Source organism: Pteropus alecto, unplaced genomic scaffold (assembly GCF_000325575.1).
Source record: "Pteropus alecto unplaced genomic scaffold, ASM32557v1 scaffold186, whole genome shotgun sequence".
NCBI classification, from domain to species: domain Eukaryota; kingdom Metazoa; phylum Chordata; class Mammalia; order Chiroptera; family Pteropodidae; genus Pteropus; species Pteropus alecto.
Genome location: NW_006439190.1, coordinates 100,831 through 115,126, shown reverse-complemented (window position 1 = coordinate 115,126; position 14,296 = coordinate 100,831). Strand labels below are relative to the sequence as shown.

At 41.5% G+C, this 14,296-nt stretch overlaps 1 protein-coding gene across 2 annotated transcripts in view; it reads right to left on the bottom strand.

The window, feature by feature from the left end:
• Positions 1–14,296, bottom strand: part of TBC1D8 (TBC1 domain family member 8) — a 99,149-nt gene that overhangs the window by 84,412 nt on the left and 441 nt on the right. For both annotated transcript variants that reach the window (XM_025049785.1, XM_006916174.3), the window contains exon 2: positions 13,433–13,445. In XM_025049785.1, coding sequence (XP_024905553.1) covers positions 13,433–13,445 — 13 coding nt within the window. The remainder of the gene's footprint in view (positions 1–13,432; positions 13,446–14,296) is intronic.

Here is a 14,296-nt window from a genome sequence, read left to right as displayed (position 1 = left end):
ACCCACAATAAACAAAAGTAAACCTGAAAATGCTCCCAAGTTAATTCTAATTCTTGTTCTATTTTTTTTTTCTTTTTAATGAGCAGCAATGCCCCTCTAAACAAGCTTCAGTTCTCTTCATTCTCCACTCAACCTAAATGGGAAGAAAAGCGGGGGTACTCAGGAAGCCAGGGACCAAAGGCTGGAAGCTATGGCCCAGCAAACTGAGCTCAGTCCTGGCCATACAGTCAAGTCCGCAGAGGCCAGGAGGGATGAGAATCAGAGGCAAAAATCAAGTCTCCTCAAAAAATTAACTACAGAATTGCCATACGATCCTGCAATTCCACTTTTGAGTATATATCCCAAGGAACTGATAGCAGAGACTTGAACAAATATCTGCGCACCCATGTTCACAGCTGCTAAAAGGTAGAAGCAACTCAGCGTCCATTGATAGATGAGTGAGTAAGCAAAGTGTGGTCTATACATACAATGGAATGTTATTCAGCCTTAAAAAGGAAGGAAATTCTGACACACTCGACAGTGTGGACGAACCTTGAGGCCACTGTGCTAAATGAAATAAGCCAGTCACGAAAAGACAAATACTGTATGATTCCACTATATAAGAGACCTAGTCGAAATCATAGAGACAGAAAGTAAGATGTGGTTGGCAGGGGCTGGGGAGGATGAGGAGTTACTGCTTAACAGGCACAGTTTGGGATGACGAGAAAATTCTAGAGCCGCATGACGGTGATGGCTGCATGACACTGTGAATGTGCTTAATGCTACTTAACCGTATACTTAAAAATGCAGAAAATGGTAGGTTTTACATTATGTATATTTGACCACCATTTTTTAAAAATCTGTTACTTAAACAATTTTTAGAACACAAGGGTCTCAGGGGATGCCAGCCCAGCACTAAAGGAGGGGGAGCAGATCGGGACTGGGTAAAGGCAGCCATGGGATCTCCTGATTCTAGAGTTGCTTCAATTTTCCAGAAAGGGCTAGACCCAGGCAAGTGAAAACAGAGAGCACCTCTGTCTCTGATCAGTCAGGCTCTTCAGCTGTAAACGAAGGACTACGGTCTGGTGGTCTCCATAATCCCAGTTCCAATGTCCACCCTGTTACGACCCTAAGAGACGACAACCAGGAGTGCCGGCAGTGAGACGGGGCAAGCCTCATGATCAGAAGACTTGAACCCACAGCTGCTGAGTTATTTTTAAACAAGAAAATGAGCCCACTTCATTCCAGTCACCTACGGAAGGAGGCTGAGCTGTCCCACAAAAGGGAAAGGGCAGAGGAGGCTGTGCCAGCACTTCACAGAATGTGGTAATGCTGACACCCAGATGGTGTCCACACCCCGAGGCCCAAGGCAGAGCCTCAAAGAGCCCAAGCCAGCTGCACTCACAGGTACTCCATGTGCCTTGACCCCTGGTAAGAAGTTAGAAAAACTTCAAGGGGGCAGAAGTTGCTTACTTCAATTCTTTTGGCCCTGCCACAGAGTTTGCAGATAACGTACCCAAAGCAGGCAAGAACCTAAGAGATGTGGCTCACAGGCCCTAACTTCCTTAACAAAGTATTGCAGTTTGTAAGGTCAAGGACTACAAATCCGACCTCTTATGGTATGATTAAAAACAATACAAAATGTTTTAATGAAGTAAGTTCGAAATGATGCCCAGGCTGATGTGTTTAGGGAATCTATAGTACACACTTGAGAATTCCAATCCTAGATTAATTACTAAAGTAATTGCTACAGTAGAGTTGCTCTAGATTAATTACTAGGATAAGTAATTACTAGAGCTGAGTTGCTCTAGATTAATTACTTGAGTAAGTTATTACTAGAGTAGAGTTGCTCTAGATTAATTACAAGCGTAGGGTAAGCTCCATGAGGGCAGGACTTCGCTTTGTTCACTGACTGGACAAGAGCAAGTGGCACGGAGACACATGGTAAATATCTGTTGAATGAATTTCTTTTCCAAGATCTTTATTCTCTTAAAACTCAACTGTCTATTGCCCATAATCAAGGCCTAACCTAACATATAACATGTACACATGATATTAAAAAGCCCCATGTAGAAGCTGCTGATAGCTTAGGGACATGGGGAAAACCTATACATCACTTGTCCCGATGCAGATGGCAACAGGGACCCCAAGAAACCTCAAGTGTTTAAAAACCAGGTTACAAAATGGTTGCTTCAATGAGAAAGCAGAGGGGTGGTTAGTTCAGACTTACAATAAAGTTATTTTTCCTGCAGAAATTTCCTAAATAAAGAATTTTTTAAAAAGTTATAAGTATATTTTATATTTTGTTATTTCAGGCTAAAAATACTCTATGAAGTGGACAAGGGCTCCCAGGTTCACACTTAAACTTAGTTATTTAACTTTTTTACTTGGAAATAACTTTGAGCATAAAAAAGCTTCAAGAATTAAAATAAGACCAAAAACCTTCCTATCATTTGCTCTCTTTCTCTCTCTCTTCTGCTTGATATAATTTGATAGTATATATAATATAATTACATACACTTTTTTTTCTGAATCATTTGAAAGGAGGTCTAGTACTATGAATAGGTATAGTCTCTTACACAACAATAGCACAGCTATCGACTTCACTAAATTTCACACATGTGGTACTTCATCTGCCATTTGTATTCCAGTTTCGTCATTTGACTCGATAACGAACAGCCTTTTCCCCTCCAGTGCCCATTCTAGGGCTGGGTATTACATTTAGAGATCAAATCTCTTTAGTTTCCTTTAATTCATAGCCTTTGTCTTTTATGACTGACATTTGGAAGATAAAGTCCCCATCTCTTTTTTTGTTTTTGACAGTTTTGATCAACCAAGTAATTTTCAGTTTGTAATAAAAATATTCTTACATCTGAAATGCTGTTGTTCAAATTTATATTCTATAACTTTTTAATAATTTGCTCCATACTTAAAATGTCCATCTCTCTGACATAATGGGAAAACTGTCTAATTCATACAATTCTGATTCTAAATAAGACGTTTCAACAATGCATATAGACACATGTAGCATATCAGAGCACATGTTCCCAAAGCTTCTGAGACTATGATCTCTCTCTGTGTGAGTACATCAGCCATTCAAGTTTCTCTCAGAGACTCTCCCTCCCCTCTTTGCTCTCTCTCCCCCTACCTCCCTCCCAAGTGCACACACAGACTTTCTAATGATCTTTTCAGTACAAATGCATGCTCACCTACAGAGACTCTGGTCTTGAATCTTAGTAACATTTCAGGTACCACCAACACAATGAGATCTCTGGTTTTGCCTATAGTTTGGGTTTCTATAAATTTTAATTCAAAGAAAGTAAATACATTTACTAGTACATGATTCTAGGTTAACTTTTGGCTCTTAATAGAGAATGCTCAAATCTGGCTTTCCAGGTTATATAGGAGACTAAAATCAAACAAGGAAAACAGCTTTTACAGTGGGATATACATCCTACAAGGAAAACCTTCCAGTTCCAAAAGAGGTTCTCCAATCCCTTTTCTCCTCAAATCTAAATGTTTTATTTGGGTAAATGAAGATAAGCAAAAAGCTGAAAGGTAAACAACACCCACTTAGTGCAGACCTCGTCACTGCAAGCCATCTGAACTGTACATGCTACCATCAACCTCACCTACAAGCAATTCCCAAATTCCTACACAGAGTATAGTATCATCACTATTACCTTCATCCGGCTGACTCAGGTACTTTACCTCATCTAGCAGGTGGTGGCTGGTGGTTTAGTGGATGCATATCTCGTGTTCAATTCAACAATATGCACTGGCCAGAACACAGGGGAAATAATTCACATGGACCGCCCACTACATGCGGGCCACATGCCCTGGTGTGAGCTCACGGGGGCTGGATTCCCCTAGCTCCACAGAGGTCCCCACACCCCAGGACTCTGGGAACATGAGCTGATCACCAAGACCAGGTCACCATGCTGATTGCAAGGGCAATTTTTGTCCTTCATATGGATTTTGGAACATAATATCACATTAAGAGGCAGCTCCATTACATTGGGATTAAACAGTGTCTACTTCGAGACTTGAATGAGTGTCCAAACTCCTCTTTACCTAAAACGTCTAAGAAAAGCAACAAAAAAACACAGGCATGTGCACATGCACATGCACACACACACACACACACACACACACACACACACAGTTTTGGGACACTGAGTTTACTGAAATCTAGTCCCTGCAGCCAAATCTTTGCTGTGATTGATTCCTCGATAGATGGATGATCATGAGCTACATATTCTAAAAGCAATCTTAATGTCTTGCTTCCATTTGACAAATTATATTCAATTATAACAAGAACATAACAGAAACTCAGAATCTACTTTAACTCTCTATACTCCCACGGCAGGTGAAATATCTAAATCTCTCTCTGAGGTTGAGCTCTGCTATTTCTGCCTTTAAAAGGTATTTCTGTCCTGCAAATACAACAGTGAGAAACTCCTGAACTTCCTCTCAAACTTTTCACCACTAGGCCAATCCCAGGTTAACAATGTTACTACATTTTCTTAGTAAAACATTCCCACATCCCAAACTCTGGGCCACAGATTTATTTAAAACCTGTTAAATGGACTCAGTAATTGAAGACAGTCCAATTTACTGGTCAACCTTTATAATTTAGTGAGATTTAATCTGTATTTTCCTTCTAAAAATAAATTCTATTTTTTGAATCCTGACATTATTTATAACAAAAAACTATTTATGTTTATGAAGGTGAGAAATGAAGTCTGATCAAAACACTCAGTGAAGCCATATCAGAGTCCCACCAGCAGTTACCCCAGACAAGACTGTGCAAGGGGCATCCCACACATAGGCACCTCAATGTGGCACCATGTGACACTAAATGCCAAGCAAGTAACATTACCTAATGTTTAAGCTGCCATGATCACCTCAAAGAATTTCTTTAATCAGGTGAAACAATCATGGTCCAGTGCCAAGCCAACATCCTTGGGTTCGTCTAAATTAGTTCATTCTTTTGGTAGTCAGTTACAGATTCTTTGAGACATTTTTTTTTAAAGTACTGAGTACTTAACCTCATTTCCAAACACAAAATTCTTTGGGAATTTTGAGGTCTTGAAGTCTCCCTCACCTCTCACTTGGATGCTTTACCTACTTCTTTGACCTACTTACCCATTGCCCATCTCAAAGCCTAGCATCTCTATCCCAAGTTCACAGTACCTGCAGATCCAGCATTCAACAGATACTCTATTTGCTAACTAATAACAACTTTGTAAGACACAAAATACACACACACACACACACACACACAAAACAAATCCTACCTTGATGATGCTGCCCTCCCATGCCATCTCTTCCTCACCACCCATCTAGTCTTCAGTCCTTTCCTACACCACACCTACCTGCATCCAAACTTCTCTCACTGAGGTCATCCATGTCTTGCAAGCCTTTTCTAGACCACACTGCAGAGTCGATGCCTCTTCCCTCCCTCCTTCCTAGATACACTTTTCTCTTGGCTTCTGGAAAAATATATTCTGCTGATTTCCTCCTCAGCCCCAGATGTGGTTTCCTCCCCTAAAGACCTTACTAGACGGCTCATCAAACTTAACTTGTCCAAACGGGCTCTTGGAGGCCACAGGGCTTTTGCACATGCTGTTTCCGCTGCTCAGAAGGCTCTTTCTCTCACCTGCACCCAGCTGGCACTTTCCCACACAGCTTGCAGGTCTCAGTTGAGATCACAGGTCCTCTGACACTTTAACCTAAATGAGTTTCCCCATTATTCCCTTTCACAATTTTCTGTATTCACCACCATCTGCAACACTGTATTTTGTGGTTTAATACAACCCCATTACTAGCTGTAAGCTTCATGGGAACACAGGGCCTGGCACTGTTGAGTGAATTATTCTCTTGGTTTTTCTTCTTTAAGTGCAAAAATTAAATAAATTTTGCCAATTTATCTGGAAAATAATACAGTTCAAAGTATAAATGCTTCCACAAAACAAAAACTGTTTTTTGTTATTATAATTGTTAGTACTGTTTAATAGGTTAAGAAAATGAGAACCCAGAAGGAATGGGTTATAGTCACAATACCACATGTCTGAGGCTAGGGGAGACAAAAATCATAAATTTACAACTCTAAACTGATTTTTCTCTCTACAAAAAAAAAAAAATCCAGAGTAGATATCTTATAATTTCAAATAAAAGTACCTGACTAGATTAGATGCATTTCTGAAAATAGCTTTTAAGCCTCTGTGAAATTGACACACCCCACACATGCTAGACATTTTCAAGGCTAAAAATAGTTTACTAAGAGGACAAATATCTGAAGCAGGGCCAATCCAGGAGCTATGACGGTCCCTGAGGCAATAATGCGACATGCTTCAGTGCCTCTCCTGACCTCTTTTACCCATATAGAGCTGGTAACCTGAAAAAAGGCCAACCTCCCCCAAACTTGAGATTCTGTGTATTTTTTATCAAAGTTATATGAGCATGAAAGAAGCATATGATGCTACAAGGCTCGTGAGAAACCCTAAGGTCCCTTCACTCCTCCCTACTCCCACTTCCTGCTTCCCCAAGGTCAACCACTTCCAATTCTTGACTGAGTTTTTTTGTATTTCACATCTCCAAAAAAATAAGTTTATACTACTGCTTCTTCAATTTTTCAGTTTAAGTATTAGCTGTCGGTTTCAGAAGTGGAAGTTTTAGCTCTCTTTCATTGACCAACACCACCACCTACCACTTACGCCTCACTTAGGCAACAATTTTGGTTAGATCACTAATCAATATTTATATTATTATAAGTATGTAAACATTGAGAGCTGAGCTTTGTAGTAAACTTATCTAATCTACACAACCACAACTTTTTTATTCTCCCTAGAATTAACGGCTGTCCTGGAATTTTTGCAATGTATCAATAATTTACTCACAAATCCTCCCCTACTGTCTGATCAATTTCTCTTCTCCTTGGAGTTGTCCAATCTGAACTGAGAGATTCCTCAGCTGTCATCTCAGGATCTCCCTCCATCCTGGAGACTTCCTTTTAAGGATTTTTTCTTAAACCAGTAACAAAAAAAGGCACAAACTAGTAGGGGAAAGATTGGTACATCTGACTGCATGAAAATTAAGAATGTTGGGTCTTCAAAAGACCCCTAACAAAAATAAAAAGCCAAATCATAGAATGAGAGACTTTTTAATACATATAATTGAAAAAGAATACAGAACATAGACACATGTATGTTTGCATCCACACACACACACATACACCCCTAAAATAAGAAAAAGGCAGACAACCCAACGAAAAAAATGGGCAAAAGACAAACTTTTCTCAAAAGGCTAAAAAATTCTTAATAAACACATAAAAAGATTCTCATCCCTATGAGTTACAAAGGAACATAGCATCTCAGTGGTTCTGAGATACTATTTTAATACCTATCAGATTGAGAAGTAACGTCTCTGACAATACCACGTATTGGTGAGGCAGTGTCACTATGAGGATTTTTCCACACAGCCGCCAGACTGTAAATTGGCACAATACCTTTGGAAAGCAATCAGGAATGATCTAGAAAAGTGAAAATTCACATCCCTATGCCCCAGTATTGGGGCTGTTCACAAATGTCCCAGTTCTCCTCTCCTTCCAGGCACACAGTAGGATGGCATGTCCCTGTGTCTTTGAGGTTACAAAGAGCCACTTGACTTGCGTTGGCCAGTGTAATGTGAATAGAAAGAACAGGTGTCATTTTTCAGGTGAAAGCTCCAAGAGCCAGCATAAGATTTGCCAAATTGCTCTCTCTTTACCATGGTGATTGGGGAAGCACTGGGGATGGAGCCGCCATAAGCCCATCCTGGAGCGCCAATGACAAGAAGAGATCCCTGCAGACCCACGCTGACTTTACAGCATCAGAGAGAAATATATTGTGAGTCCACTAAGATGTCTGGAGTGTTTGTGACTGCAGCATAACCTAGCCCATCTTGGCTGATACACCCAATAAGGTCACTCATAGGAATATTCTCTAGAGAACCTTTTACAAGTGTGAACATTATACAAGAATGCTCATAGCAGCATTATTTATAATAGCAAAATAATGACTAGGAACCCGAAAATCCACTAACAGGAGAATGAATAAATTAATACAGCAGGTCCTCAAATAATTTCACTGTTTCATTATAATGTCGATGAGAAAATAAAAAAGGACTCTTCGCCAGGGCCACTGTGAGGAGTTAGCACATCATCTCCGTGTCTGCATGGGTTTCCTCCGGGGACTCCGGCTTCCTCCCACATCCAAGGACGTGCACATGAGGGGACTTGGCATGTCTGCATTGCCCTTGTCTGAGCGAGAGAGGTATGTGGGTGGCCCTGCAATGGAAGGGTGTCCTGTTCAGGACAGATCTGTCCCCATGGTGCCCTGAGCTGCCGGGATGGGCTCTGGCCACCAAGACCCTAGGCTGGAATCAGGGGTTTGGAAAACAGTGCTCTTACTTGTTTTGATTCATCTTTCTTAAATGTATGTAGAGTTCACATTTTTTCAATGTTTAATATTAGAAGTATATGGGAGGATGTATGGAGGTTATATGGAAATAGTACACTATTTTATGTAAAGGACTTTGGTATGGGTGGAGGGTCTGGGAACCAATCCCCCCCAGACACTGAGGGACAACTGTATACACACACATATACACACATATCATACATATATACACACACATAAATATATGTAAAATATAACTGAGGGGTAGTGGAAAAACAAGCTTTGGAAAAATAAAGTAAGATTCTCCTTGTATCAAGTTATAAAAACATACAAAACAAAACAATATATTCATGAGGGATACATATAAATATGTTAAAACTACAAATAAAAGCAAGGGAATATTAACACATAATTCAGGATAGTACTGTGACAAGGGACAGAGTGGATGTAACCAGGGAAACACACAAGTGGTCTCTCAGGCATAGGAAGTATTCCAGTTTTGTACCAGGTGGTGGGTATATGATGTTCATTTTATTATTTACTGTTTATATTACATTATATACTCCTTTGTACATATTTAAAAACTTTGGGCAAACTGCCATCTTATTTATTATTTTTGAACACCCATGTCTACTAGTAGCTATTTATTTATTTAGAATAAAACCAATCACAAAATACAGTACCTTTTCCTAAGGAGATCTTATTAGGGGCTGTTTATTTTGTTGTGGATTTTTCTTTCCTTTTATGTTAAGTCAAAAAAAAAAAAAGAAGCAAATAAAATCTGGTAGAACAGACCCACCAAATATTCAAGAATATTAATGACTCAGATTCATTCGCCAGTGAAAACCTAGGGGAATCCTTCGGGGTCTGTACAGGACCATATACATAACGGTTACCAGGGGGTGACTCTAACTGGCCAGGTGCAGCTGACAAACCACTGGTCCATACAGGCACACAGGGCAGGTGTGAGAAACAGCACTAATACTGCTCTTTAATATTCGTTCCTGTTTTCTGCATGATTTCCATTTCCAGGACAATGTGAAACATTTCTCAGCCTCAAAGGCTCATACCTATAAATTCTACTTGGACATCCATGTAGTCACTAAATATTTATCAAGAGTGTTCCAGTGACAGAATGTGTTCCAGCACTGGAGGAACAGTGGGGAAGGATGCGGACTTCCTCCCTTCTGGAACTCATGTTCTGGTTTGCTCAGTACAGATAAAGCCACAAAGGGTTACAAACAGTGGTGAGTGCTATAAAGAGAAAGTAGAGGGCAGCAGGAGAAGATCAAGGGGAGGTGGGGGTGCCCTAGGCAGAGGAGACAGCCAGTGGAGGTCCTGGGAGAGGAAAGTGCCTGACACGCTAGAGGGTCCTGTGCCCAAAGGGAAGATGCGAGAGGAGAGAAAAGTAGCCTGAGACACGGTGAGGAAGAGCTCAAGCAACACCCAGGGAACGGTTACAATATGCACAGGGCTGCTTTTAATACAGTTAATCCAAATTTTAAAAATTACAGGGAAAAATCTAGGCTGAAAATATTATCAGATTTACTCCTTGCATTTTAAATAAACTCCTTTATCCATACTGCCAAAATGTAGAGTCGAGATCATAAAATCCTACTCCTTCGGAGCTAGTAAATGAATTTTTTAAAAGCTACAAGCCTCTCAATCATTTTCAGCTCTTCCTAAAGAGTCTCAATTAAGCTGAAATGGCTAAGCCTTCACGACCCACCATCCACACATTTGTACCTCATATTATTTCTTGGAGAGACAGTCCATGCTGTGTCTAGTTATCTAATGACAAACACATTGCCCTTATTATACTCTCATTAAATGCAACCGTTGGAAACCTCAAAGCTCTTATTAATGGTTTATCAGTCCTTCAAAATGTATGTTATTTTACTTAAATAAACCTTCTGATTTATACTCCTGAAATCAAAGTATTTCCTCTATTTGTGGTTTCTTTCTTCCTGTGCTTTTGGAAGACAAGACCAAAGCACGTAAGACCTGAGCCAATATCTGGGATGTCTACACAATGCAACGACTGCCCTGTTGAGCTAAAGATTTTCTTCGGTAGTGGAGACAAAATCCACCAACAAATTCAGCTACCTGAGCAGGAGTTCAGCCAATGTGAGATGGGCTAGCCAAGAAAAGCAACACCCACATTGAGCTGCACCCATTTCCAACCATTGGACAGAGTCCTTCTGAGCAAGCTTAGGGACTCCACATCAATCCCTAATGTCAGTTTCCCCTCCCCAGCCTTGGGGGCACTGTTCAAAAGGTGGTAGATGATTTACACTGGGCACAGCTACTCATGTTCAATGCATGTGACACAAAAGTAAAGTTCCCTTTCTTAATCAGGATTTAACATGGTCAAAGAAGCCCTGTAGGCAAATCCTGCAAAATGCCTTTCCTTTGGGCAAGACTTAGCACAAATTGCTATTTAAATATTTAATTTCCTAATTACACTTATTATATACTGCACTTTCTAATACAGAAATGAATGTTTCTTATATCCTTCACTACAACACAAACTTCTTTACTTTTGTTCTAAGAAACCTTCTTGTTATTCAATTTTTTAAACGTTACCTTTAGTTTTTTTTTCAAACCTACTAAATGGCCAGCATGACTAAATCTTTAATGTATGTTGTGTAATTCTAACCCTTATTTTAACTGGAACCCTTGTGCCTAGCTGCTGGGAACATAAAATGGTACAGCCAGGTGGAAAACAGTTTCCAAACCTCAAAGTAAGATTCATTATTTCCCCTCTCTTAAGATTGAGTTATAACTAAGGCTTGAAGAAGCTGAATAAACCAGCCCAAGGCCTCGCAGCCCAGATTTCCAAACAACGGACTGATCTTGACTCCAAAGCTCATATTTTGGGCCATCCTTTACTTCCTCTCTTGACTCTAACTATTAAAAAATTGGTTAGCCCATCACTACAACAAACACAATGACAGGAACAAAGGCTGAAGGCAAACATTCAGGAAGCATCAACATTTTATTCAAAGTACAATTTTTTAATTGCCAGTCTCTTTGGGAAAAGAATTACAAGATTACACAGGAATGTATATAATAAAACACCAGAAAAAAAAAAAACAAACCACCATCCTTCAGAGAGGCACATCTGGGTAGTGATATTGGATCTTTGAAGTTTATGCTGCTCATTTTGAGTGCTTAAGAGAAGGGGAGGGGAGGCAGCAGTGCTGTGTGTTCTGTCCACTGCCTCCCAAATGCTAACATCTTTCCTTCATTGTTCTCTCACATCTGACCAAACTTTTATAAGAAATATTCCCATGGGCTGTATCCAAGTGAACACTGTATAACTTTACTTCCTCCCTTCTAGGGCAGCAAAATCACTTCTACCAAGGAAGCTCTGGAAACATCATTCTAACTGGAGAAAAGGTAGCTGCCTCCCACTACGGCTCCCGAGTCCAGGGTTTCCTTCACCAGACAGGAGGCCACCTGAGAAGTTGGTGCCATGATCCTTCCATCTCAAAAGAGGAAGCTACAAAAACACAGGAGGAGGAGGAGGTCTGTTTCCTACCCACTCCCTCCAGCTTTCCACAGCAGTCACACTACCAGGTAAACAGGAAGCTGAGGAGAGAGAGGGGATGTTCCAGGTCCATGTAATCAGCTCAGCCTCAGTCAGAAAAGCTGGGCCTCCGCTCTCACTCAGCTTTCAAAAAAATGGGTTTCATCATTCATGCACATATTCATCCATCTATTTATCCTACAAATGTTTACTTACTAAGTATATACTATATGCGAGGCACCACCATAGATTAAAAATACCCTTCTTCATAGAAGAGACAATTAAGTAGGAGAAACAATGAACAAAATAAATAAGTATATTACATATTAAAAAGTGAGTTATGGAGAAAAATACACTGAAGATGTGTATGGGGCATGTGTGTGTGTGTGTGTGTGTGTGTGCGTGTAAGTAGGAAGATGAATTATAATTCCCAGTGAAACAAAACCTTATATTTCTGAGGGTGGGCAACTTATAAACATTTCAGAGTACCTTAAATGACCATGGAGACATTATGTTTAAGTGCCTACCACCTAATTAGAAAGTCAGCAACGCAATAAAAGAAAGGTGATACTTCATTACTGCCTCCTTACATTTTATTTCTAACCCCTCTTAACCATCTCTACTTGCTTCTCCTCAAAGAAAAGCCTAGAACCGGTTAGAATGCACATCATGTTAGTATCCATTATGTTCACAGATAAACTCATTCTAAGTTTTAAACCTTTAAAATACATTGCTGAAGATCTGCCAAATTAGAACTCTACATTTTCAGAAAATTACCGCCCATATGGAGCTGCCCTCTGTGTCACATCAGTTTTGATTTTACAGCATTCGAAAGTGGCCCCATTAAGAGCAGCCCATTGGTGAATGTGGTAACTCAGGGTTGCTCAACAGGCACAGCCATGTTATTTGCTTCCTGGCTAAATGCCCAAAGGTAAAGTGTCCAGCTGCCGAAAAGATGCCATCCTTCCACAGTCAACAGAAGGCTCTAATAAAGCAAACTGTCACCAAGGCCAAAGCCACAGGTATAATGACAAAAGGAGACCTGCCTGATTTTGGAATACAGCGGGGTGGGGGTGGGGGAGACCCTCTCATTTTGAGTTCATCACAGACAAACTCTGGACAACAGTCAGGCTCTCCTGGTGGAAGCTGACTTGAATCTCTATCAAGCATTTGATTTGCGGCTTTGCCCCTCCCTGTCTGGACCTGTCTCCCTTGCTGGATGGTGAGAAACCTGAAGTCTTTCCCAGAGCAGCACAAGAGCATCCCACACAGTGGGCTGCTCATGAACTAAGTAAAGGGAAGTACTCAGCTAGACAAACATTCCTCTGCTTCTCCATTTCACAAATCTTCAAGCCTTGTCCTCTCCGCGCCCTCTATGAAATGACACCATTTATAGGCCAGGTGCTTAGTGCACCAAAAATTAAGACACACTGTCGTCAGAAGAGGGGGACTGGGCAAACATGGAGCCCAAAACCCACACTCTGACCCTTGACCTCTCTTGCCAGCACTTGGTCCTCTCCTAGGTATAAGCAAAGATGTGATGAAAAAGATCTAAGATTCAGACTCCAAAATTTGAAAATTCAAGAGGTGCCCTAGATACAACCGTAAAGGGTAATCAACTGTTAGTCCATTGGCCCGTTTAAAGAGGTGTCCCAGTTAACGCAAGCTGGCCTCGACTTTTTAAATGCTTGACTTTCAACGAGGTTTGGATAACTTTTAGAAAGAGTGCTATGTTATCCACAAATTTTACAAGCCTGGGTTTGTTTCCTCGTTTCGTTCCTTGGAAGAAACTGAAGTGAGGGAGAAAACTGATGTGCTCAATTTTGCTACTAAGGTCGTGAGCGTAGGGTTCGTACTACCTTGGCTTCTCCTCCGGGCTTGCAGATTGTCCCTGGCCCGCCCTGCCCACTGTCCCGGATTGCCAGGGCCTCCCGAGAGGCGCCCCGCCGTGGGCTGCCCGTGTATGCCCAGCCGCGACACCACCTGGATGGAGGCTCCGCCGCGTCCAGGTGGCCCAGTCGGGGCGGGCCAGGGCGAACCCCGATGCCACTTGGCCCGGCACCGCGGGGCTGCGCTCCTCCCCGGGCTGCCCTAGTTCACTCAGGTATGCTCCAGCCGGCGTTTTCTCCTTCGATTCCCTAGCCAAGTCTGGCCCCCAGGCAGTCACTGGGCCAGGCGGCGAAGGCACCTGCCTGGCCGGGAAAAAATGCACGACCCTGCAAGTCCCTTCGCCACCACCTCGACGGAGGCTAGCAAGAAAAATGCTGAAGAAAGGAAAACAAGCATGAGTGAGGGCCATCCCGACCCGGCGTCACCCGTGAACTGCGATGTGGCCCCGCGGGCC